Here is a 26,548-nt window from a genome sequence, read left to right as displayed (position 1 = left end):
AACACACAAATGTATGTAATACAGTATTTTTTTGTGAGGAATTTCCTGTGGTAAATATTTGAAGACAAGTGGTTACAGTGCATGAGAATTATACTTCTAGAGGCCTCTCTGCATTTCCTTCCATAGGATAAAGGGAGCAGATGTATGGGTATAGCTATCACAAAGTGGCCTGGTGCCACCATAAAGTGGGAGTGGAAATTGTGAAGGAGGTTGGTGATAGGCATGGGATAGAGAGGGGAAGAAGGGAGGAAGGGCTGTGGAAGAGGAGCAAGCCTAGCAGTAAGAGTAGGGAGCAGGGCAGTGTTCACTGTTCCTCTAAATATGGAAATTTAGGGAGGAAAATGTGGTCAGGAGGATTTCTCAGAATCCGAGGCCTTTTAAAACCCTTGGGATTTCCCTTGAAAAAATCCTAAAGATTTATATTAGAAATTATCCTGGATTTATGATGGTTTTATTTAAGAAATTTTTTGGGGGGTGACACTGGGGTTTGAACTCAGGGCCTTGCAATTTTTAGGCAAGTGCATTACCTCTTGAACCATACCCCCAGCCTTCTTTTCTTCTTTCTTTTAAAGTCTGTCTACCTGACACCTAGAGAAGGTCCAGCATAGATGATAGACTCACAACACGTGTCAGCACTGGAATGACTGCATTAATTATTGAGTAATAACAAGCAACTGAACTTCATTAGCCAATGAGATGCATTTGCATGATTTCATAATGTCACACAGATATCCCCAACACTCTATTAATCAAAGTGTGGTAGCTGAAACCATAACTACTTCATTCTGGAAATTAGGCCATTTGGAGGATCTCTTCCCCCTTAGTTTTTTGTGAGTCTTCCATGGAGACCTCCCTATGTCCACTCATCCTGTCTTGGTCCTCATGAATCATCTTCTTTATTATCCCTGTCCATCTTTCCATGGCCTGGGCCCTTGATAATCACCAGACAAGCTCACCACTTACCAACAGGTGCCACACTGGCCCTGGATTCTCTCAAAGCTTCCATTGTGCTAGGCATAGTAGCATATGCCTATGGTCTCAGTTACTCAGGCTGAAGCAGGAGGATCACTTGAGCTCATGAGCTCAAGACCAACCCAGGCAGCATAACAAGACGCCGTCTCAACAATGAAACAACAAAGAGCCAGGTGCCTGTGACTCACGCCTGTAATCCTAGCTACTTGGGAGACAGGGGTCAGGAGGATTATGGTTTGAAACCTGCCTGGGGAAATAGTGAGACCCTATCTCGAAAAAAATCCAACACAGAACAGGGCTGGTGGAGTGGCTGTCTAGCAAGCATGAGATCCTGAGTCAAACCCCAGTACTGCCAAAAAAAAAAAAAAAATCCATTGCTCAAAGAGCCAGTATCTGAAGCAGGAGATGTGAGTTCCTCCCCAGCTCTTACCACATTTCCTCAGTTGTGCTCTGAGGCAGAGCTGTCAGGACAGGGTCTCACCGGTTCTCTTGGGGATATCTCATGTATTCCTTACTCCCTTGTGGGGAAGATGCCCAAACCCAGGCTAAAGGCTTTGCAGGTCACAGATGCTATGGTGCCAAGCCTTCTCTATTTCCTTCTATCTGTTCTCCTCTCTTCTCCAAGTACAAAAGAAACCAGGACCATCAGTAGGTGGGAATATCCTAGGGTGAGACTGCTTGAGAGGGTTCTTTCCTCCTGGACATATGCTCTTATATGTGGGCCAATCATCTTCACATACCCTCTTGTACCTAAGTAACAATTGCCTACTGAGCTCCTATCTGTAGCTACAAAGCCAGCTCTAAGTGTTTTGCATATATTAGTTCCTGTCATTTTCACAGCAGCAAGTCTTCACACCCTGAATCGATGAGGCCCAGAATGCCTTGGTTTCTTGCCAAAGTCACACATAAATGATAAAACTTGAATTCAGATCTAGGGCTCCCAAGCTATAAAATCACTTCATTATTTCATATGATTAGAAAGTCTGAGCTCAGCCACAGGGAAGGAAAAAATGACTGAAGATCTCTTTGAGTCACAACTATTGATTGTCCATGGCTAATTCTCCATTCTCGGGGCCCAGGAAGGAGAGGCCATGCCCAGCTGCAGTTCCTGTCTCCCAACTCCTTACATGGAGGTCTAACATTGTGCCACCATGTAGGTTTGGACCTGTCCCAGTGTGATGGAACAGGAAGCCCCTTACTCTGCCATTCCCTAATGAAGCAGGACTTGGCTGATTCTACCCCACTGGCCATGTCTCTTCCAGTGCTGATTACATTTTCTGGTCTCTTTGGTTTGTGCTGGCTACGAGGTCCTTTCCCTTCCATGGTCAATTGCTAAGACTGGCTCTGCTTTGGTTCAAGCTCCTAGGCTTGTACAGGGGCCCAACCTTCTCTCAAGGCCCATAAGCTGGCCTGAGATTCCAGCCATCAGTGCTCACAACCACAGTTCCAGAGAGAACACTGCTTCTTCTGTTCTCAGGTCCATGCCAAGTTTCCCAACTCCTGCTTCTGCTGGGTTTCACTGGGGTAATTAGTTCTTGCTCCAGACCCCTTCCTACCTGAACAGTCCTGCCTGGGGTTGTTCTGCTTGGGAATAAAGCCCCATCCAAGTCCAGGATGGGTCAAGGTTAGGTAGACAAGTCTGCAAATGTGCTGCTGTTTGAAGTGCAGGCAGGTGATTTGATCAAAATTTTGCAGCCTCTAAAAAAGTAACATCTGGGAGTTAGGGAGAAAGACACCTGCCAAAGGAGCCATGGGTCAGGAAGACTGATCTCCACAAGTCAGAAAACACAAATGTAAGTAGGGAGCAGGAAATCGGCTTGCCCTTTGGTTAATAGATTTTATTTAGCATTTACAAAAGAGGTTGATTGCATGCATGTTGTAAGGATTCTGTATTCCCTGTGGAGGGCAAACCTTATCCAGCCCAGCCCTCTCTTGAAACATGAACCGGAAAATACCAATTGGTTCCTGGCATGCTAGAGCTCACCCCTTAATACTGCCAGGTTGGGAACTGCCGACACCCTGACAAGGACTCTGCACACTGGCACATCTGGGTAACATCCCAAAACACTGACTTGGACATCAAGAAAACCACATGTGCGTTCAACCTGTTCACAAAAAATCACCAATGTATTCTAGAGGGCTTATTAGCTAGTTGAACAAAATACAAAAAATGATTGGGCTTTTCTTTCTCTGTGTTCATGTCTAGATTTCCTTCTAGAAGGCTGCTTAAAGCAGAGCAGAACCTCTATGTATTAACCAGAGTGACCTTGCAAGATGTCTCTCCTTGGAGAAACTGTCACACACTGACAAGGTGTGCTACAGCTAGAGGACAATGCCGAGGACCAGAAGCCCTGAGACCAGATCTCTGCTTCCAACTCACTGTGTGGCATTGGGCCAATTGCTCCTCTCTTGGAAATGCATTTCTTTTATCTCAGGCAAAACAGAGGCTTGGACTGAATGTTGCTGCCCAGCTCTGGTGCTCTCTGACAGTAGTATGAGGTGAGAAGAGAATGGAAGGGAAGTATGTGAGTCAGGACAAAGCCATCCTTAGACTCTGGCTGTCTGGGACCAGTGTCTGTCCCCAAATCCAGCTAAGCACCTTCTGGGGACACTCAGCAGAGTAGCTATGAGGCTCTAATACTTTCTGGAAGAACTGCACTCAGAGAACTGGCCTATAGAAAAATACTTTGCATTCCTGTCCCTTTGCACTTGATTAAAGCCCTCAGCACGACTAATTTCTTGAACATAAGTTCTTCATTTTTCAGACAAGGAAGAAGGTGATCAGGAATTTTGAACAGTTTGCCTAAGGTTACATGATATGAGCAGACGATCTGGATAAAAACGGGTCTCCCCAGATCAGTTTCCCTGATATCTGCCTACCACCCTGTACTATTTCTTCAAGACAGGGAGCAGTTCCTTGGACAGGGAGCAGTTCCTCAGAGAGGGGCATTGACACTCTTCCAGTTGCTTCTAGATCACTGTGGCCCCATTTTCTGGGTTCAGAACAGTCCTAGCTGGTGACATCATCTGTCCTCACTCTTGGCAAAGCCATCTTATACCTCTGTGTTCCTGGGCATAGCAGAGGCTGGATATCTCACCCAGAAGCCAAACTCCATTGTTCCAATGGCTTCAGGCATAGCCCTGCAGTCAGCATGAGTTTTTAGAACATCTTGGCCCTCCTCTTGTCTACGTTTGCTCTTCCATGGCTTACCTCCAATTCCTGTACCTGCTCTTAGGTGTAGGTTTTAGAGTCCAGATTCTTGTTGGCTTTGTCACATGTGACCAGGGCCCTGTTCCTTGACTACGGATGATGAAATATCAGTGGCACTTAAGCAACTGTGAAGTTGGGTTTGCTGAGTACAAGGTGCATAACATGGATGTTGTTACTTCCTAGCCTCTGAAGAATGGTTAAATATTGTAACTGTGTCAAAGATTTGGGTAATGGGATGATTTTACTAATTGCAATCCATAGCCCAAGAAATCCCTGTGTACAGTCCTGTATATGGGGGCTACATCATTGTACAAAACAGGGGTGACCTTGAAGAGCAGAGGGTAGGGAGCAGTAGGGTGGCCTGTTTTGGGGGGAAGGAAAGAAAGGGGCCACAGACATACTCTAGAAGTATGCCTTGTTGTCTATATTCTTCTTCTCAAACTTTTGCTTGAGCTCAGAGACCAAAGTAGACTGGACAGGGCTTCCCAAGGCCTTGGGTTTGGGTGACTTTTGGGGTTGCTGAGGGGTGATGGATCCAGAAACTGTAGGCACTGTCCAGTGGGCAGCCATACTGGGTGCCATTCTGGGGGGTGGTGGGAGAGCTGGAGCTCTTGGGGGCAGTGAGCTTCCTGCACTGCTGTTGTTGAAGTTCTCATTGGGAAGATCCTCTTTGAGAATGAACTTTGTAGCAGCCTTGGCCTTCCTGAATTTGAGCCATTCAATGCGGACTGTGCGGGGTGCAGGACTGGGCCGTCTTCGGAGCACACGACGCACAGGCAGGACCTTGTTGGACTTCTTGTTGCGCCAGAAGGTGGCAGTAGAGATGAGAACAGTTATGGCCACAACAATGGCCATGATGCCGGCCAGCACACCCATAGCCTTCATGGGATTGTCCTTGGTCTGAATCAGGAAGGCAGACATGGAATCTTGGGACAGCGTCTGGAAGAAAGAGCCATCCCCTGCATTCAACCGTTCCCTCTTAATCCCCAGAGGACAGAGCAGAGGTGTGAGCTTCCTTAAGCCTGAGAGGTTTTAAACACTTTGCCATCAGGTACCCCTTTCAGATAAGCATTCTGGGCTTCTTTATATTAAAAAAAATGCACACAGAAAGAGGATGGTGCAAATCATCCTGTAGAACAACACACTCAGGCAGAGCATGATGCAAATAACTTTTTTAGATTCAAGTCCTGCTTTGCTGGACTCTGTCCTTAGAGAGTAGGATATTGCTTGCCTTTGCGTGTGGAGGGAGATCCATTAAGCCAACATTATCAGAAACTCCTTAAGTAATAACCTTCTGCCAGACACTAAACAAATAACTACATTTGATGTTTTAATTCTATCTTTCAACACCCATGTGAAGGGGCATCATTATTCCTATTTTGCAGGAAAGGTAATAGAGGCTTAGCAAAGCCTTAAGTCACACCATTAATAAGTATTGAAACTAGAATTTCAACTTGGTTCCTAAGTTGGATGGTACAAAAAGCCCTTGATAGCACTGAACATATTTTAGAAGAAGTCAAGGACATGGTTCTTCTCTCCCTTGTCCATGTTGCAGAGAGGTCTGGGCTGGCCCTCTGCCCACTCCGCCAACCATACCTTTGTACCTACCTCAGTGTCTGTGATGTCAATCTTGAGTAAGGCTGTGGTGCTGAAGGATGGGGAGCCTCGGTCTTTAGCCTGGACCTCGAGGGACCATCTGTAGTCCCTACTGAGTGTGATATTGTGTAGGGCATCTAGAGAGTTGATGGAGTTCTTGAGCCGGATCTCCCCTGTGTGTGCATCGATGTCAAACACATTGGCTGGTTCAGCATGGGTGATGGAATAGTCCACTAGGTTGTTGGGTTCCTCTGCATCCTGGTCTGTAGCCTGTCAACATGGTGGAGCAGATAGAGGTGGGCATGGGGGAAGACACTTGTGCACAATGGGTAAATCAGCATGTCATATGAGACTTGCTGTGTTGATGGGAAATGTTTCTGATCCTACCTGGAGTGGACTGAGTTGGGAAAGAAGACTGTGTGCCCTACTATAAACCAGGGCCCAAGTTAGGCCTTACATGTATATTATTTGATTATATTCTCAGAGTTAGTCTAGGAAGTAGGTATTGGTAAATCCATATTATGGATGGAAAAATAAAAACTTGGGTGCTAAGTGACTTCTCTAAGGGTCGAGGTGGAATGGAGGGGAGCTGGGATTCAAAGTCAAGTCTGTTGGATTACAGAGGTCATACATAGTGAGAAAAGCATTGCTTTGAAGGCAGGCAGATTCAGTTTTCATTTGTAACGTATTCTTTCTCAGAGGAATTTTCTGTGTCGGGGTGGAGATGAGGTTATATAAAGTACCTTGTAGTCTATTGCCACTGGTGGGAGTCTAATGCATTTTATTTTAGACTAAATTCTTATGCCCAGGGCCTCTCACAGTTGCAGGAAACAAGCTTTCAGGACAGATCAGCTGCCTCCAAAACTCACCTCAATTTTCAATGGAGTCCCCAGCACCATTGTCTTCTCTTGGATGCTCTTTCCAAATTGGGGATAGTGATCATTAACATCCAGCAGATTGACAAATACCTCAGCCAGGCTGTACTTTCCCTCCATGTCCTCTGCCTTCACATAAAAGTTGTACCTAGCAGTGGCCTCAGCATCCAGGTTGGCCCAGGGCTGAGTGTAGATAAGCCCAGTGGATGGGTGGATCAGAAACCTGCCAAGCACAGAGAGCTCAGACACTTGTGCACACATGCATGCATTCCCCTTACACACATGGATTCATGCACACATGCACAAGCCTGCAATGATGAGCTGCCTCCAGAAACAGCAGTGAGGTATCATTCAGCTTCTCTAAGGCATCCCACCTGCTGCTCCTTTTCCATCCTTGCAGTCTGGGAGACAGATCCACCCATTGACTCATCTCTCTATTTCTATGGAGCTTAACAACCCAAATTGCAGCCTTTAACTCTGCTGCCTTCGCCTGCTTGCTCCCCAGCCCAGTCTTACTTGCCTGGCTCCTGAAGCCATGGGCCCTGCCTCCAGGCTGTAACCATAACCTTCTCTCTGTTACCACACTGTGTGTATTCCCTATACCTCGGCTCAGACTGCTTTCCTTCACTCCTTGCCTTCTTCCCACCTTGAACCCTGGAGATGCTTATCCCCCAACCTAGGCCCCTATCCCTTTCAAATCCTTCCTGCCCATTAGCAAAGACTTCCTTCAGTCAAAGCCTCTCAAATTCCTGTCAGAGACTCTATCTGGGGCTATGGATCTACTTACAGGTCTGCCCCAGTCCCATAGATGGAGTATTTGACTTTGCCCCAGGGTCCTGTGTCTGGATCCACAGCCTGGAAGAAAGAAAACTCCTAGTGGCACCTGCCCATTGGCCAAGCACACTGGTACCTCCTGTAGTCAAGGGCTTCTTTCAAGGGAAGCCTGGGGTTCATTCATCCAGGGAAGAATTGACCTGGAGCCTGCCTTGGGTTCCTAGCTTTCCTCCAGAGAGGTCCCAAGTGTTGGAGAAACCAAAAGGTTTAGGTTTAGAAAGCATTTGTTCCTTATTTATAAGGAAAGGGATGGGTCCCATGTCCCATGCTTGGGTTTACACATAAGTTCTCATTGTAACCACTGATAAGCAAGTGGCATAGGGACTAGCTTTTGACTAATAGCTTATGGCAAAGATGATGAGTTTTCACATCATGAGTAGATTATAAGAGATTTGTAATTCCTGCCTTGCCTGGAGACTCTCTCCCTTGTTTGACCCCTGCTACATAAGCAGTGAGGGATGGCACAGCATCCATTGCATAGATGAAGAAACAGAGACTAAGAGAGTGCAAGCAGCTTGTTCAGAATCACAGCCAAAAATAGTAGGCCTTGTGATTTAAAGTAGAATTCAGTTTAAATCACCCCTGGGCCCTGGGCCAATTCCCAACATACTGTGACAGTCACCACGTTGGAACCTCCTGGGGCGTTCTCAGGGATCCTGGCAATATAGTAGTGGGAGGTGAACTTGGGGACATTATCATTGGTGTCCAGGAGCTGGATCACAATATCCGCTGTGGAACTGAATTTCTCTGGGGTGTTCACTTCAATGGCCAGAAGCTGGGGAAGGAAGCAGAACCGAGGGCTTGTCTGAATGGGTGGCCACACTGCCAAGAACTGTCCCACACCTGTCTCCCCACCACTCCCCACCAGCACTCCACCTGCCTTGTTTCCTAGTCTTACTCTCAGCTATCACTAAGTGTTCCTGCCACCATGATGTGTGGCTACACATCTTTCCTCCCTAGTGGGCTTGCAATGCCAGCTTTCTTATCATTCCCATTTGTATTGGGGCCTTTTTCTTTTGTTCTACTGATCTGTATATTCCTCTGTAGTTTCAGGCCAACAATTCTTATAAGTTTGTTTCTCCAGATAAAGACTAGCATAATTTTATCAAGGCTTTTCATCACCTCTCCAAAGGAAATTCTAGGTAAGAATTAACTGCAGTTAATTCTTTATTAACTTAAGGAAATTTTACATTTTTATAACAAGGAACACCTTAATATGCCTTGCCTCTTTTGTATCCCTTTGTGAAATTTTGCATTTTTCATAATTTAAATGCCTCATGTTTCTTATTATAGCAGTTTCTAGGAATTTTATCTGTTAATTGTTTTTGTAAAAATTGTTTTTGTAAAAGAGAATCTTTTATTGCAGTATATTTTCTTATTTGGGGAGAGAATGTAGGAGAACAATTGGATTTGGGATACTAATTTTGTAATCAACAGTGTTAGTAATTTCTCTATATTTCTAATAGTTTTTCAATAATTTTTCTTAGATTTTTCTAAGGAAACAATCACATTCCTTACAAATAATGTTCATTTTGGTTTTTCCTTTCTAATGGTTGCGGTTCTTATTTCCTTTGTTTATCCAGGAATATTGTTGTCCTAAACATTGTGCTAAATAACAGTGGTGACAGTAGGTATTCATGTTTTGTTCCCAGCTTCATAGAATACTTTCAGTATTTTGTTTTTTAGTGTGATGCTGGCTGTAAGTGTGCATGGGTATATAATGATAAATAATGTTGATTCACATAATTTCAGTTTTTATTAATACCTAACTTGTCTGTTAATATATAATATGCATTACTTATATAAATTTCTAATTTTACATAATTACAAATGACATTTCCCTCTTCTGCTAAGGTTGTTATCAGAATTATCAGAATAGAGGATAGATGTCCATGGCCCATGAGAAAAATCTATCTTGATAATCATACAGTTTCTCTGTATATATCTGTTAATATGACAAGTGATACTGGTACTTTACCTATGACTCCCCAGCCCTTGCATTCCTGGGCTAGTTGTGGTTTAGAAACTGGGTGCTCAATGAGGCTGAGGCTGTGAGCAGTCTGAAGAAACTGTGGGTCACTTTTCTCCCCCTATTCCAGCCCACCACCTGTTCCCCACAACAGCAAGAGGGGCAGAGGGCCTAGGAGGAAAAGAATAGGGCCAGGATAGGCAGGAGGTGACAAGGGTCCCTCAAGAATGAATCAAGATGTTGGAGTGAATTCCTGACTCACCCCTTTAGGGTAGTACAAAGCACCACCTACCTTGAAGGTTAACACTTTGGACTTTTCAAAATCAATGGCTGCTGAGTTCTCCACGATGATGGTGATTTGGGCTTCATTCAAAACTGTTTGTGGGACCACTCGAAAGATGCCTCCAGGTCCCACCAGCCGCAAGTTGAATTTGGCATTGGCACCCTGAGCAATAGAGTTTGGAAAGAAGAAACAAAAGATAAAAGGGAATAGAAATGCATTAAATATTTATGCTAAGTTGCGAGTCTTCTTGTGCCTTTAAACCTGAAAGGTGAATAGTGTTTCTTTCTGAAGGTGAGTTGATTAAGAATCAGAAAGATTTAGTAGGGTATGAAGGTTAAGCAAAATAACAAGTGCATTAGGTCTAGTCTTGTGCTGGGCATAGGAGGTGGCAGGACACATTTACAGACACCAATTTGGAGGGTCAGATACAGAGGACTTTTGATTGACTGGCTTTTACTTTTTAATTGATCGTGAATGCCTTTAGGCTTAGCAGATATAGTCTTTGATTGGTTACTGACCCTCCACTCTTTCTTGGTCATACCCTCTTGTTTCATTCATTTTGCAAACTTTCTGGCCCCTGCTACATAAGCTGTTGAAGATCGAAGGTTGATGCAGACCTAGTCAGTTTGAGGGCAGGACCACACACCTGGTCTGAGTCATTGACAGTGATCTTGAGGCCCCGCAGGATCTCCCCTTGGGGTGGGTGTTCATACATGGACAGCTCAAACTTGTTCTGGGGCCCGTTCTCTCCATAGAATGTTGGTGGATGGTTGTTGAGGTCTACGATCCTGATGGTGACTGGTACCATGGCCTGGGCAGCTGGGATCCCTGCAGAACTGACCTCTGTCACCTGGGGTGGGAACAAGTTTCTATAGCTGTGTGTCAGGTGGAATCTTGTTGGCCTCAATGATCTTGCCTCCTGGTATCCATTGCCTTTGTCCAATCCCCTCTCCTTAAGGGTGGCCTAAACTCAACACTTGCTTCTGACTGATGGCATATGGTAAAGATGATGGGATGTCACTTCATGGTTAGATTACAAGAGACTATAACTTCCATTTTGCTAGCAGAATCTCTCTTGCTGGCTTTGATGAAGAGGGCAGCTATGCTGGTGAAGTCTATGTAACCAGGAACTAATTGTAAGCTCTAGCCAACAGGCGTCAAGCAACTAAGTAATGGCAATAACAAAGTAAGCCAGGAAGCTAATACTTTTCCAGCAGAGCATCCAGATGAGACCCCAGTCCCCATACACAGACAGTGACAATCTGATTATAGCCATGCAAGAGATCTTGGAGCTGAGGACCTGGTCCAGATAAGTCTGGATTCCTGGCTCCCACAAACTGAGATATGAATTGTGTTGTTTTAAGCCACTAAGTTGGGGCAATTTGTTTGGAAGCATTAGATAACTATACAGGCTGCAAAGCCAGGGCTCAGGGTCCATAGGCACTTCATGAACCATGTGGTAAATATCATAAGGGCCTGTTTTGGGGTCTCCTTTCCGTTTGTCCATAAGGGTGCTCTGGCTCTGTAAGGATGCTCTCCTAAAATGACCCTCCCTAGACCCTGCTTCTTCACACCTGGCTGCTGTCCTTAACTCTTTCCCTTTTCAGAAGTCCGTGCCTTCTCCCACTCAATTCTCACCTGTCCTGCATTTACATATTTCACACTGACTTCCATGAAGCATCCTCACTACCACCTTTGCACCTTCTCAAGGTTTGATTCCTGTGGCTAAAATGACTGCTCTCAGAAAGCTCCCCTTCACTTCTCTGATCTTTCTAGGGTTTCTTTCACCTGTTCTCTCCTCCTTACTCTTAGCCTCCCATGCTCTCGTAGTTGTGGACTTAGCCAACTGCTCCTCTGTCCCTATGGCCATTCTCTGGGTAATCTCCCTTCCTCCTATACCTTTCACAGGGTGTGTAGACAATATTTCCTCCATGATCCAAACCTTTATGACCAAGATTGAATGTTTCACCTTGCACCCCAGGCACCCAGATGCATCATTTCCCTCCTGCAAAACTTGCTTCCTCTCTGGTGTTCCTTATTGCATGGTGTCATCCTGGACTTCATTCACACCTCAATCATTCCTCCCCGACTGCAGACAGTCAATTGCCATGTTCTGTGAAATCTGCCTCCTTCTTATTTTACAATTTGAACTTTCTGCCATCCCATCTTCCCTTACCCCCACAAATCCCCTTCCTCTGACACCTTGCCTGGTAGCCCTGCCTTGTGCCCAGTTCCCTTCACAATGGAATCAAGACCAGGTTCTTACTGCTAGGCTAGGACTTTTGTCAGTCCTATCTCCTGGACACTCATAATACACATAGTCCTGCAGCTACCCCACATACACTGAACTCCCATTCCCAAAATAGGCTTCTGGAAATCTTTGATGGCCTTTCCAAATTCAGGAACCTCACTGGAGTGAGCTTTCCAACCTATAAACTGCAATTCTGCTCAAAACCTTTCCATGGCTCTTTATTGCACTTGGACAGGACCAGCTACTAATTGGCAGGTCCACCACCGTGGAAAGTTAGTAAGAAATTCAAGAGAGCAAACAGCAGGGCATTAAGCTTAGTGTGGGACCCTTCTAATCACAGCCTCCATGTGACTTTAAATGGTCACATAATCTGCTCTAAGGAAAAACCTGTAATTTGCATTTAGGGCCTTGTTCTTCTGGCACCAGTCTGGGATTACTACCTTGCTCCCGATGCTGTTCATGGACTCTGCTCCAGTCTCATTTGACTGCTTGTTGATGTCCCATTACATCTCGTGCTGTTGTCCCCCAGCCTCGACTCTTGTGGTTTGTAGTGCTCTACTTCATCCCAACCATCCACGGTCCCATCTACTGGATCCTAACCATGCTGGACACATTGCTGCTTCAGTCATGCTCCCTCCTGCCTTTTCATGTTTCCTGCTTGTGAAGTTGTTTCCCTTCATTGGGTGCTTTCCATATGTCTGCTGCGGCCTGATGTAGGTGCTCCTTACAGTGATATCTAGCTCCCTCCCCAGACTGGGTCCCTGGAGGAGGGAGGGCCTAGGTTTTATGGCCTCTGTAGCTTTTCAGTGCTGGAAAGTGAGCAGAGAAGGCCAAGACAAAGCAGTATTACCTGTACATGCAGCTCATACACCTCTCTCCAGAGATGGGCAGGGCTCTGCGTGACAGAGATGGCTCCAGACGTCTCATTAATTTCAAAAGCTCCATCACTCCCTGTCAGAAATGTGCTCTGCAGTTCAGCAAAGGGCCACAGGAGGGAGCAGGGGGGTCATGCTCCTAAAACATCCTCCTCCACCCCCCACTCTTCCATCTCTTCATGGAATGTTAATACAGTCAATCGTCTATACCTTGCCAATGAGGAAACCGAGTCTCAGAGGGGCTAAGCAGCTCAGGGCAGAGGTTAGACTTGAATTCACTTCTGTCCAGCTCCCAGGTTGCATACTGGGTCCTTTCTCTTATGTATGACACTATGAGTGTGTGTGTGTGTGTGTGTGTGTGTGTGTAGCAAAGAAAATGGGAGCAAAACCTACACAGAGATGGTGATGAGGAAAGGAATAAAGGAGAGAAGTGACTGGAGGAAGGGAAGAGAGAGAGGGACAGGAAAGAACCTAAGGAAGCTGCAGGAGATGGAGGGTGTGGAGAGGGAGAGGTGAAGAGGGGGATGGGGTAGGTATACTGTAACAGGTACAGGTGGGGTACACCTGGGGTACAGGTACACCTGGGGTACAGGTGGCAGTGATTGGAGGAGGGAAAGCACTGAGGGCTTGTATGCCTGGGGAGGAACCCACGTGTGAGGGTGGGCATGTTTGTTAATGCTGGAGTTGCTGGAAGACAAGTGTGCACTAGGCATGTCCTAGGGATAGGGTCGGGGGTGGTGGTATCTGGGTAAGAGACATATGCACAACTGGGATCAGGCTCTAGGTGTGTTGACGTGGCCTCTTGAGGGTAGCAAAGACCACCCCAAGGACACTGAGGTCTGCTCAGCCCTGCCAGGTACATGAACAGGACACACCAGTCAGCTGACTTAGGTTCAGATCCAGTGGTGGGGACTTGGGATGCCTGTTTAGCACTTTTGAGCTTCAGTTTTCTCATCCACACACAGAGCTAGTAGTAGGGAAATTCTACAGCATCATTGCATTTCCTTTGTTCAATCCAGCTGTATGTTCTAGGTCAAAGATGAAAAAGAATGAGAACAAAATACACCAATTCCAAGAGTGTAAGAAACATTGCCCCTCGTTTCCATTAATGAGTGCATATCCAGAGTGAAAGGAACACAGATAAGCGCAGCCTGTGTTGCTCTTAGGCCCCATGCTTCCCTCCCTATCACTGGACATAATGACAAACAAAGACGAAAACACTTGACATCTCCTGAGGGGCCTGGCCCCTCCTCTCCACAGCTTCTTGGCCTCCTGGTCCTATACACAAGGGAACCAGGGCCCAGAGAGGTTGGAGAACCTGGTTCTGCAAACCTAGAGAGTTAGAACCATAGCCCCAAAGCTGTCCAGACTCACCATTCACGAGGCTGTAGAGGATGTGGTTAGGTTTGCCTCGATCTCCATCCATGGCAACCACTGTCAGCACCTCTGAGCCCTTGAGGGAACAGGAGTGGCGTCCTGAGCTGATGGTGACTCTGGGTATCTCCCCTCCCCAGACACTGCCCCATCGTGGAGGGGAAGGTGCCTCCCCTATCCAAGAAAAGAGCCAGGCCTCGGAGTGACCCTGAAGTGTTGCCCTGCTCTGCTCTGCTGGGCTCTTCGCACATACTGCGTTCTGGAGTCACAGCCTAAATCTTGCTGTTCCTGGACCATAGGGTCAGAATATGGGCTGCCTAAAGAGTCTCAGGCCTCCTAACTGACTCCTGATCCCCATGCCCCACTCAGCCCTCACTCTGCTGCCCCTCCCCTGCCCATCTCACCCTACTGTTCTTCACTGTCTTTTGTCCTCATCCCACCTAGAGGTGCATAGGGGAGAGGTGAGGGGCAGGGGGGAGAGGGGTGGGTCATGGAGTGCCTCAAATACCAAGTCTAAGAATTAGGATCTTATTCTGTGGCTCTTAGCCTGTGTTGTTCAAAGGGTTTTAGGTGTGGGGGGCACAGCTTGACAAGTTCATCTTGACTTTTGTCATCAGCCCCCTTCTAAGCACCCTCCTTGGGTCATTCCCTCTGGTCTGTTCACTCAGGGCCACATCTTGATCTGGCCCAGGTACTGCCACCCCTCCAGAGCCTGTCCTGAGCCCTGGTTCTTAGCGCCTCTCTCTGTCATTAGCTCCTCCTCAAATCCTTCCTGCTGATCCACTAAAAGCCACCAACATTTCTCTCTCCCTCTTTGCTTGTTTTCACCTATAGGTCCTCAGCTTCTTCTTGTTTCATAAATGAAGAATAATCAAGGAGATGTGAAAGTTAAGAAAGCAAGCCAATTCCACAGTGAACTGCTGCGTTATGGCCCAGTGAGGTCTGGCTCCAACCTGGTCTTTGCCTTTAGGGACCTCATGCTGTAGTTGGGGGACACATAAATACATGGATGTACCCCAAAGAGGGACAAGCTCCAGATGGGTTGTGCCTGGTGTGCTGTGGGGGCAGAGAGGAAGTACCCTATCTCAGCCCAAATGTGATAGGGAGCGCAGTGCCTGAAGTGAACTGGGAAGGAAGAAGGACATTAGGTGGTTTGGGAGATGGGAAGATGCATACAGGATAGGGGGCTCATGGGGCAGCAGGGAGGCTGAGCCTCAGAGGCCTAGGTAAGGAGTGGGACCTCTGGGGACTTGTCCAGAGGCCAGAAACCCGAATAGGGAGAAAAGCTGAGACTGGCCTTCCATCTTAGCCCGTGCAGGATGCCTGACAAGGATCACAATGGTTACAGCAACAGATTATGGGAGAACGGATAGTCTGGAGTCCCTAGACTATAGATTTGGGGCTGGAAACTTCACCCTCCATAAAAGGTATGAGAAAGGCCCTGCTCAAGCATAGCCTGCCGCGTGCCATCCCCACTTCTCTTGCCCTTTCTAGGGGCCAGCCATTGAAGCTGGGCAGGGGGTAAGCTTGAATGAATGCGGAAATGCTTGGACCCAGCCTTATCACCCAGGGGATGCTTTACACACCAGGGTGAGTTTTCTCCCTCTTATTCTTTGAAGGCAAAAGTATGTGTTCACTGGCTGAGTCTAGGTGAGTCCAGAGCCAGTCTATGTATGGCAAGGGCAAGATGAAGTGGGGCATGGGTGTTGAGCCCAGCTGTTCTCAGCTAGGGGACCCAGGGAGTCATGAAAGACAGGGCAGGATGTCTCTAGAGGGGACACTGGCTAAAGGGTGCAGCCACCTACCGGAAGGGTGTCCTCATAAACATAGCCATAGTAGGGTGTGCCCACGAAGACAGGGGTCATGTCCTGAATGTCCTCCACGTTGACTATGACAGTTGTAGTGGCTGACAACACTACATCAGCCCCTCGAAGCCTGCCTCCACCATCCTGGGGAGAAATCAGAAGCCCCAGAAGGAGGGTGAACATAGTCTGGGCCTAGGTATTGGACAGGCTTCATGTAATCTGGCTCCTGCCACTTATGAGCTGTGAGGCCAGCTACTCCCTCTGAAGTCTGTTTGCTTCTCTCACACTGGAGTTTATTCTCCTCTCATAGGGATGTTGGGAAATTGGGAAATGATGTGTGAAACTTGGTGTGTAACAGGTTTCTTTGGATACAGGATTAGTTTTCTCTCCTGGACATTGAGCAGGGCAAGTGCCAGAGGAAGAGGGTGGTAAGAGCTAAATTACCACTACCAGCCAGGAACCAAGCCTCAAGCACCTCCTGAGGACCTCACATGCCCAGCCTGTGCTGGGGACCATGGGGCTCACAGAAGAATGACCTGGGCTCTCACCCACGGATGTGTAATGGAAGTCCAGAGCCCTCACAGAGCAGCCAGCAGGTAAAGCTGACTCTGACCACCTGTTACTGGCTGTAGCAGAATGTCCTGTAGCCAATATGTGATTTGCAAGGGGCTTCCTGTAAAGAATCCTTTAGGCCTGGAGGGAAGGCTGTAGTTTCACACGCTTGTGGGGAAGAACTCCCTATCATGTACTTCAGAAACCCCAGGAACTTCATTAGTTTCAAGGCTCAGAGAGGGCAGCTGATCAGACAGAGAGAAGGTCAAACAAGGACTGAGAGATGGAGGTGCAAAGAGGCCAGGTTTTGGAACACTGATGTGAGGGGCGGGGAACATGAGTTTCTATGTCAGGACCATCTAGTCCTACCTAGGGAGTTCTAGCTTGTACGTCTCAAGGGGTCACTAGCTCTCCCCCAGAATGTAACGTGGTCTCTCCAGCTCACAGATACCAGCTTCCCTGAAGAATAAATATGTCCAGGCAGAGAAGATTCCAAGAAACCACCTCCTTGTCCCCTTGATTCTCATTGGGTCTCCTGCTCACTGTGCTCCAACTTAACAAAAACTGAGGAGAGAATGGATACTCCCCTGTTCCTCCCTCTGTTACCTTGGCAACCACGGTGACAAAATGGGTTCGGGACTTCTCGTAGTCCAGAGTGGCTCCAGCCTGGAGGCGCAGCACACCACTGTGACGATCCACAGCAAACTTGGTGGAGTGCAGGTCCTGTAAGAGTTGAAGAGTGGCTAGACCTCAGGGAAGAACCCAGGCCACCTCTAATAATGCCCTCTTTTTTACTGAAGGGGTCTTTTTGACCATTATTGTGGGAACTCTGGCTTTGGGGCTGAGGTTACAAATTCAAGGCCCCCAGTCCTTCTCATCCCAGGCTCCCCTTCATGGGCTCTGTTTGGGCTTTCACTCCCACAACACCTTCAGTCAAAACCAAAACATTCTCTTCCAGAAAGGTGCCAGCTTTTCTCTCTTCTCAGCTGGACAACACAGTGGACTCTGCCTTGGGCTAAGAAATGACCACAGGTTCCAGTAGGTAGAAAGGTCTACAGAGTGCTCTAACTTAGAGGGAGCTGGGGCTTAAGACTCATAGTGATGGAGAGAAACTTAGGGACCTTAAAACATCAAGTAAGCAGCTGCGGCCTGTCCCAAGGGGCATCTGTTGAGGAGTGGCAGGAGATGGTGAGCAGGCTGGAGTAGGCTGGTGGGATACCTGCCTCCAGGGTGAGGTGCTAGGGGCCTTTCTGACTGGAGAGGGTTACACACTAGGTGTCAGGTACTGTGATTAGAGTTTTACATGTATCTAATCCTCACAATGGTTCAATAAACACATGCTTTTATATTTTCTATTTCACATGTGAGAAAGCTGAGCTAGAAAAGCTAGGTAATGTGTTGAAGGTACATGATGGGTAGGTGGGGGATTTCTTAGTACCAGTGGAGTATTGGGTATTTCCCTAGAACCTGTAGTTTTAGCCCCAGGCCATTCTGATTTGAAAATTGTGAAGAATGGTGACCAGATGTGGAGAGAAGACGAAATGCTATAGAAACAGCAACTTTGTGAAGGAGGGCAGCTGGCTCCTGGGAGACCAGGGAGAGGCAGGGAGGACAGGGGAGGGGTACCCACCTTTGTCAGGACTGCATCAATGGATGAAGATGGGGACTGAGTCATCATAGCTCTGCTTATTTTGAGACTTGCCCCTTCTCCCATTTTTCATAGTGATCATTCCAGGCTCAGACAGATTTCTTACAGTCTTTGACTGTAAAGTGCCCAGGTTTCCTGGGGAAGAGGCTGGGGAAGTGAGGGCTGAGGATCCTGGTACTCTAGGGAGGGAGGGGCAAAGGCTTTTGTCCCTTTCCGTTCCCCATTCTTGTGCTTACTCTTGGAAATAATACAGGCACTGGCCTAAAGTCCCTGGTGATGGGGGTACAGGAAGCCCTCGTGTCCTCTCCAGTTCAGAATGCTGCTTGCATCCTGAGCGTCCCATCTTACCTGCAGGAAGTAGGTGACACTCCCTCCGGAGCCTGTGTCCTTGTCTACTGCATGAACTTTAAAGATGCTGCTCCCAGAAGGTGTGTCCTAAGGGGTCACAGCCACAGGGAAGGAACAGAAGCAGTGACAAGATGCTCGGGGAACTAGATAGAAGCATGGGGGCCATGGAATAGTAGGGTCAGAGGGGAGAATGGCTAAAGAGGTGAGAAAGTGGTGACAAAGAGTGTGAGCATCCAATGGGCAGGGACAGAAATATCTCCTCTGGAGACTTGTCAAGTGGATGCAGGGAAAGGGGGAAGCAAAGGAAGAGGAAAAAGACATAGCAAGAGGCTGGGAGATACCCGTCAAGGGGAGAGGGAGAAGAAAAAACAAGACTTGGAAAGATAAGGTGCTTAAATATGAAATGGCAATTTTCAAATGAGGACACAGTTCACAAACATGAATCATCAGGGGCTACATGCCCATAATTTAGAGCAAGAATGAAATGGCTTTCTCCTACTGAATTAGCAAATATTTTAAACTTTGGCATTTCCTGGTATTAGAAAAGGACAGGGAAGAGAAACTGTCCTTTATATTGCAGGGCAGAGAGCAAACAGGTGACTTTCTGGAAAAGCGATTTGGTGATACAGGCATTCATGCTTTGACTTGTTAATTTCAAATCTTGGGTTGTATCATAAAGAAACAATATTTTCTTTCTTTCTTTTCTGTCTCTTTCTGTTTTTTCCATGCTAGGGAGTGAGCCTAGGTTTTTGAGTATGCTGAGCAAGTATTCTACCATTGAGCTATGCCCCCCAGCTTCTTAAAAAAAAAATCTTAATTAAAGAGGGAAAAATACCCAAGCATGGTGGTGCATGCCTGTAATCCTAGCATTGGGGAAGAAGAGGCAGGAGGATTGTGAATTTGAGGCCAGCCTGGGCTACATAATGAGATCCTACCTCAAAACAAAAATAGCATGCTTAAAGGTTGGTTTTTCTTTTGAAAGCAAAAATTCAAAGCTTAAATATCCAATCATAAGGGGATAGATTGAACATTCACTTGATGGGCGCTATTAAAATGGTAACTACCGAAACTTTACAATTAAGGGAAATGCTTATGGTATAAATGAAGTAAAAATAGTATACAGAAAGCATGTTTATATAATTACAAGTGTGTCACGCAAAAAGAAAAAAAACATGAAAAATACTACAAGGAAATACATCAAAAGTTAACAAGGTCTCGAGTTGGAGGAATGCAGAGTGACTTTTAAGTCTTTCCCCCTATTTTTGTATATATTTCACATTCCCACTATAAGCACACATTATGATTATAATGGAAAATAGTGAATGGACATTGTTTGGCATAAGAATGAACATGGGAGGGAGGGCATGGTGGCAGAGGTGGGGGAGGATACAGAGGTAAGGGCCCTCTGGAGGGCAGTGGGAATGGGCAAGTGGTCTGTGCTCCAGGCTGTGGCCCCTGAATCAGGCATGGGCCTAAGTGGGAGCATCTCCCCTGCCCAGCAGCCTCTCACTCACCTCAGGAACCAGGATGACATAAGGCTCCTGGACAAACCTGGGCGCTTCATCATTAGCATCGGTGACCAGGATCACGACTTTTTCTGCCACCTGAGAAGGGGCAGGAGTGAGGGTAGTAAGACCTTCTCGGGGATAAAAGAATGGTGGCCTCTAAGATCCCAGCGTATGTTCCTACTATCTTTCTTTCTCCCTCCCCCTCTCCTTTCTTCCTTCTTTTGTTCATTCATGCAACAAGTATTACGAAGTAACCACTTGGTGCCAAGCATTGAGTTCTGATCTGAAGATAGAAGACTGTCTTAGGGCACATTGATTTTCAGTGGCCATGATGAGTCAGCTATGGAGCAAAGATCAGCATATACAAGAAGGTGGAGATAGTATTTGGGGTGATAATGGCAGAGTGCCAGGTCTTGAGAGCAGGAATGCTGCATGGACCTACTTGAGGCAACCCCGTGCACCATGACCTGCATAGATCCATCCCTCAGAGCTGAGTGCCTCAGCCAGAATTCCTGAGAAGAGCATTAGCCCCAGCTGTGGGGTGGGCAGCAGAAGACCTCCTTGGAGGAGTGCTCATTAAACCCTGCAGCAGGTTGGTGGGAGAAAAGAGGTAGAAAGGTGGGCAAGGAAGAAGCCATGTGTGCAAGGGCAAAGAGGAGTAAGGTGCACGGTGGGTGAGTTTGGAGGACAGGAGATTTCTGTGCAGGTGGTCCGAAAGGTGGGTGGGGGAGTACAGCTGTGTGGGGCAGGTGGCACCTGATGGGAGAACTCGAGAGTCCCAGGGAAGCTTGAAGTTCATTCCAAGGGTGGTGAGGGCCAGCAGCTGGCACTTTCTGAGCCAGGGAGTGGCCAGATCTAGGTTTCACAATGATGGCACACGGGAGGTGGTTTGGGGTGGCTGGGGAGCTTCTGGGGCCTGCTGCAGTAATCCTAGTAAGCACTGATAAGAGCTGCGGTAAAGTAGTGGCTGTGGACAGCAGGTGAAGAACACTTGGTAGGCAGGTGTTCAGCTCATGGGACTGGGCAGGGGGCCTAAGACCAGAGCTGGAGGAAGGCAGGCTTCAGGAGCATGGGTTAGACCCATCAGAAGTTCAGCTGAGAATGCCTGCTTTCTTTCTTCCCTCCCCTTTCCTCTTTCCTTCCCCTCTGGCCTCACTGCAGACCTCTGCTCCCGACACTTAGGGCAGGTCTTGAGGGGCCACTGCTTGAGGTTACCAAGGAGCCTTCAAGAAAGTTGAGAGAGGAACTGTGCCTTCTCAGGCCTGAGGCTGCATGCTATCTGGGGGCCAACTAGGGTGCACACTCACCAGGTTCAAGCCGTCAGAAATGCTGATGATGGCTTCGATCTCATCCTCCTTCTGTGAAGCAGAGGAACTGAGTAAGTGTCCAGGAGTCTAACACCACCATGGGAACCAGAGGCTGGGTGGGGCTCTCCCTGTCCCATGAACCAGTGGAGAGCCTTGGGCATGTCAAGGGAGTCCCAGAGCAGGATGGGGTGGTGGCAGAGTGCCAGACCTCTTGAAAGCTGCCTCTTGTCATGTTTGGGACCTTGTTTGGGGGGGTTTGTGTTTCAGGAGTTCTTTTAAACTCACATGACTCTAAAAAAAAAAAATACTGTCCTGGGAGAATGAGGGGAGATGCCAACCCTGTGTGCTAGAGGAAGAAGATTCCTTTCTTCTTTTTTCCTTTTCCTCTCTCTTATCTCTCCGTGCCTATCCACATTCCAGAGTTTGGCAATGGTCCATATCTATGGTGTCTCCAGTGCTCTCCAGGATGTGATGGGACCTCCATGAGGTCACCACATCCACAGTTTAGGAGCAGTGCACCAGCAGCTGTCTTGTTCCACTGCTGGGTCACACTCTGATACCTCCCTTTCCTTTCTCTGCCTGTCTGGTAGCAGTTCCACAGCAGAGATCCAGTTATTTGGCTGACCAGGCTGATCAGCCAGCTGTGGGGTCTCAAATGGGGAAGGAAGCTCATACTCATCACTGCTGGTTCACAAGTGCCCAGAAGGCTCCCCTGGATCCCTTCTCCACAGGGAGGGTCTAATGCATACCAGTGTGCTCTTGGGGAACTCCTTCTCCCAGCAGACAGCAAGCCCAAAGCACTCCCCACACTTCCCCATACCTCTCTGTCCAGCTCTTCCACCAAGGTGATGTTTCCAAAATTGGGGTCAACAGAAAAGACGTTTCTAGTGCTGGGGTCAAAGCTGATGTGGTAGGAGATGAGGTCCCCCTCAGGGTCTGTCCCATTTAGGGTATATATATGAGAACCTGGAAGGAGACAAGGGGAGGGAGGAAGGGAAACCTGGAACCTAGGACTCAACCTTTCCTAAAAGTGGTTGCTGCTCAAAGCCAAGAATGTGACTGTTTAAAAAGTGAATATTTTCAATTCAGTGCCAAAGGTACTGTCCTGAACCTGCTCACAGCTGGCCTCACCCCTGCTGGCTGCTTCCCACCTTTTATCGCTATTCTTTACAACTATCAGATGTTATTATTAACCACTTTCTAGATTGTATCTGCAAGAGTCTACAGAGGAAGAGCTTGTCTGATTTGCAGCGACTGTATTTCCCTCTTCCTGGAACGATACCTCTCCCAGTATCGAAGACTGGGAGCTTCCTAGGATCACTGGGGGTGGGGTGGGGGGGAGAAAGGAGCAGTCACTAAGACAGGGGAGTGACATATTGTGCAGTAGTAAATCCCAATGCCAGGACTGACTCTTCAGGGATTTCTGAATGCAGGCACCTCTTTGTTCCTCATTTTCCCAAGGGGTGGTGACCCAGACTGGATGAAGGAGAGGGAGTGTGAATCTCTCCTCTTTCTCCCTTGCATCGCTCTGCATATACCAGACAGTTGGAGCCTCAGAGACCTGAGGGTCAAGGAGGTAAATATGTTTGCTCAAGTTTGCACATAAACAACACCTTAGAGCCATGCTGTTTTGGCCCTTGTTCTGATCTCCAGGACTGGTCACTCCCCTTTTGAGTCACCATGGCAGTGACCTCCTTTCCTGTCATAACCCTGGGGAATTCAGAGCACAAACAGGGCACCTTGGAAAGCATGCAGCCTGGTGCTTAGCTCTACTATAGGCTCAGAGGCATCATGGGTTTTGTCCCTGAGTCCAGGGGAATGCAAGCTGCCCTCAGGGAGATGTGGTGGGGGGCTGGTGCCAAGGTTATTTACTCACCTACAGGGGTGTCCTCTGGGAGGCTAAATAGGGCCATGTTTCCACTGGTGCTGCCCACTCCGTTGTCGAAGAAGTGGGGGGCGAAGTTGGCCTGGGCTAGGAAGAGTATACAGGCAGGAAGACATACAGACACCCAGAGAGATCTTTGCACCAGCGTGGTCACGCATCAAGCCCTGCCTGCTAGTGGACAGGAGACTGCTTGGCTTCCCTAACTCCAGCCTGCCAAGGGTACCCATGGAAGATTCCAGCTGAGGTGCCCTGAAGAGGGTCACCCCCATCTCACCCTACCTCCAGTGGACTCTGACTGGGCTAAACCTTGTCACATACGTACGTAATATTTGGGACGCCTGGAAAGCAGGCATAGCACAATCCCACTTCCATCAAAGGACAGTTAGGGAAAGAATGCTCAGATGACAGTGCCCCGGCCAAGATCACACCGCTTGGCAGAACACCCTCTCTTGCCCTGCGGAGTCAGCAGAGTCGTCACCAAACCTCCCACCGTGCCTCTGAAGAAGCGGAGAGAGTAGCGCGAGTCTTAGCCCCAAACCGCGGGGTCCAGGGCACCTGCCGGTGCCAGGGAGATGGAAGGTTTTATCTCCTCCCGCGTCCCGCAGCCCGAGTCCCACTCTGAAAGTGGACGATCCAGGACTAAGTGCCTGTGTCCACCCAGGGAGAACGAGCGCGCGTCCTCCGTCGCCGTCACCACTCACCTAGGCAGAAGCGCAGCAGCCCCAGGGCCAGGACTGCCCACGGGCCGCGCTTCATGTCTCCGCGGGCGGGTCTTGATCCTCGCCGCCGCCGAGGCCGGGCGCAGGAGTACCAAGCATGCCCCGGACGCGCGAGAAGAGCAGAGACGACAATGGAGGTGGCAGTGGCAGCAGCGGCGACAGCTGCGGAGGGAGGGGGCGAGGAGCGGGAGCGCCGGGGCGGGGTGTGAGGGCGCTAAGCGGATGACACCGCCGGGATCTGCGCGACAGGAGAGCTTCTGCCCGCTGCCTAATGAGGCCAATTAGTGAGTGGGCTCAGAGCAGAGGGACCAGCTTCCGCAGGGGACAGGAGGGCGGGACAAGAATATCCTCTCTCCTACCCTGCTCCCTTTGCCCACGCCTGGCGCTCAGGGGTCCCAGGTCCCAGGATAGGGCGCTGTGGAGGGGGAGGGGCATCTTTCCCCAGATGGCCCTGAGAAGGCAGGCTACTAGAAAATTGGGGCTTCCTAGGGTCCTCTAGTCTTGGTGGTGCTTGGGCTCCACTGATTTCCCTTTTTCAGGAACTTCCTTTACAACTGTCAGGGAGTTCCATGACCTCTCTGAGCTGAGCATTCAATGAAAATAAAATAGTGGGCAGAGAAACAGTCCACCCTCCAACCGAAGGGGTCCCTAGATGAAAAGAGAGGAGAAAAGCTATCCACGCAGGTTTAAGGAACAGGGTCACTTTAGGCTTTAAGGGTGAACCAAAAGACAAAGAGCAAAGGTGAGGGGTTATAAGGACGCCTTTTCTGGGATCTCAGCCTGTTGCTACCCTGCCTCCTGTGCCAGGCCAGTATCATCATCTTTTGGTGGGCGTCAAGGAAGCCCTTTCTTCTCCATCCCCAGCACTCAGTCTGGTCACCGAGCAGGGGCAGCAGGCCCACTCTTCCTGGTGCCTGCTACAGTACCCTGAGTAGATTCTCATTCTCCTGTGCACACACTGCAGTGTATTTGGAGATGCAGCTTCTCCCCCTTCTCCCAACTGGAGCACTTACAGGTTGTGTGTTGGGTGGGGTAGGATTGAAGGACAGTCACTTCTCTCCCAGTTACTTCCCAGGATGCCCTTGGAAGGCATCCAGTCAGAGGAGACCCCTGAAGTGGCCTCCACAGCTGAGGTTTCAATATTCTTCCCCAGGGGCAGTCTTCATGCCCAGGGTCAAGGCCTCCTTGGTCAAGTGTCAGCAAGGATTAGAGGTTTAGGGAGAAGGGAGAAGATGAATCAGAGAACGTAGAATGTTCAGCAAATTTCCATCCCTATTGATCAAAACCCCTCTTGAATCCCCTTAGGCTTGGCCCTTTGTCTGAAAATATACACTGGAAACCGCAGGGACCTTTCAATATCTTTGCTTCACAACATGTTGGAACAAAGCCAGGGCAAAGCATTCCACAGTCCTCCATAGAGATGAGGAGGCTGAGGTATGCTAAGGCAGAGCCAAGGCTTCCTGGGGCATACATTTTGTTGGTGTGCTGAGAAGGTCCAACTTTCCTGTGTCCTGTCCATCATCTCTTCACCAAAGGATTCCTTAGTGGAGACTCGATGTCTCTGTCCTCAATTCACAGTTGACAGACTTGCACTGGAGGGGGACAAAGAAAGTACAGGCTGCCTGCCATCCCAGTGTGTGTGTGTGGGGGCTGCATTTTAATGTGGAAAGGGACTTCTCAGTGGGGACTTCATATAATCTGATACCCTCTCCCATCTTTCTGGTAAACATGTTGCAAGTCCTGAGAAGCAGTGCATCTTGATTGAGGTCAAACAACAGATGCATGTTAATGACTTTCTCCAGTAAGGAGCTGTGGATGGTGAGTCTGCTGCTTGCTTCTAAGCTGTCTACATGTTTGCAGATGGCTAATAAATGGGCAAGGTCCAACCACCCCCAGGGAGACCAGACTGAAGCATTGGACATACCTTTTCCTATAGGCTTCCAAAAGGCAGTGATGGAGTTGCCTGGTGACTGCTGGCCACCCAGGGCCTGCCCTCTGCAGGTCTCTGGAAGGTGGTTTACCCTGGATAAACCAGGGATGAGTGTGGAGGGGTGATGGGTAGTCTTAGCCTCATTTTACAGACAGAGAACCTGAGGCTTTGAGAAGCCACCTGATTTCCTCCAATGTCATGCAGTGGGCAGATGGCGAAGTCATCATTTGATCCCCAAATTTGTCTTAGAAGCTCCTACTCTGCCAGCTATACCAGATGTCCCCTACTTCGGGGAGTATATACTCCTTTAGTTGCCATGGAGATCGTGCACTTTCTAATGACCCAACGATGATAACCTGTAAGCCTGTCTAGGTTCTTCAAGAAGCCAGTTAGGGCAACATAAAAATTTCAGTCTTGTTATTTTAAAGTCACTTCCAGATGTTTGGGTTTTTCCCCAAGCTTAGATAGCCATATTCATAAGACTTTCCCACAGAGTCAATCTACTATTGGATAGCAAAGTTCTTTCACTGCAGAGAAAGTATAAAAGCCCACATTGCAAGTTCTGGAGGTGGCTGATGAGGGTGGGAAAGACAGGTTGCGGTGTCT

The 26,548-nt window shown here is 48.3% G+C and overlaps 1 protein-coding gene across 3 annotated transcripts; it reads right to left on the bottom strand.

Annotated features, from left to right (window-relative positions):
• Positions 1–3,707: 3,707 nt before the first annotated feature.
• Cdhr1 (cadherin related family member 1) lies at positions 3,708–24,303 on the bottom strand. 3 transcript variants are annotated; one of them, XM_020185035.2, is made up of 17 exons: positions 23,995–24,302; positions 23,285–23,380; positions 22,229–22,374; positions 21,409–21,459; positions 20,108–20,197; positions 18,594–18,680; positions 17,204–17,320; positions 16,046–16,189; positions 14,241–14,319; positions 12,842–12,942; positions 10,387–10,590; positions 9,750–9,902; positions 8,099–8,263; positions 7,442–7,509; positions 6,649–6,877; positions 5,792–6,049; positions 3,708–5,122 (listed from the first exon to the last, which is right to left on the bottom strand). In XM_020185035.2, the coding sequence occupies exons 1-17, from the start codon at positions 24,047–24,049 to the stop codon at positions 4,586–4,588; spliced, it is 2,580 nt and encodes an 859-aa protein (XP_020040624.2). In that variant the 5' UTR covers positions 24,050–24,302; the 3' UTR covers positions 3,708–4,585. The 3 variants fall into 3 exon arrangements, with proteins under 3 accessions (XP_020040624.2, XP_020040626.2, XP_073935422.1); XM_020185037.2 differs by lacking the exon at positions 10,387–10,590 and having other exon boundaries at positions 23,995–24,303; XM_074079321.1 differs by lacking the exon at positions 18,594–18,680.
• Between the last annotated feature and the right edge of the window lie 2,245 nt (positions 24,304–26,548).

The sequence above is a fragment of the Castor canadensis genome, chromosome 7, assembly GCF_047511655.1.
Source record: "Castor canadensis chromosome 7, mCasCan1.hap1v2, whole genome shotgun sequence".
NCBI lineage: Eukaryota > Metazoa > Chordata > Mammalia > Rodentia > Castoridae > Castor > Castor canadensis.
Note: the sequence above shows the minus strand (reverse complement) of the source record. Positions and strands in the feature narration are given on the sequence as shown.

Coding starts and splice junctions, on each gene's coding strand:
- Cdhr1 (XM_020185035.2), bottom strand. CDS start 24,049: ATGAAGCGCGGCCCGTGGGCAGTCCTGGCCCTGGGGCTGCTGCGCTTC. Junction 23,381..23,994: donor GCTGCTGCGCTTCTGCCTAG/GTGAGTGGTGAC, acceptor TACTCTTCCTAG/CCCAGGCCAACTTCGCCCCC. Junction 6,050..6,648: donor GGACTCCATTGAAAATTGAG/GTGAGTTTTGGA, acceptor CCATGTTGACAG/GCTACAGACCAGGATGCAGA.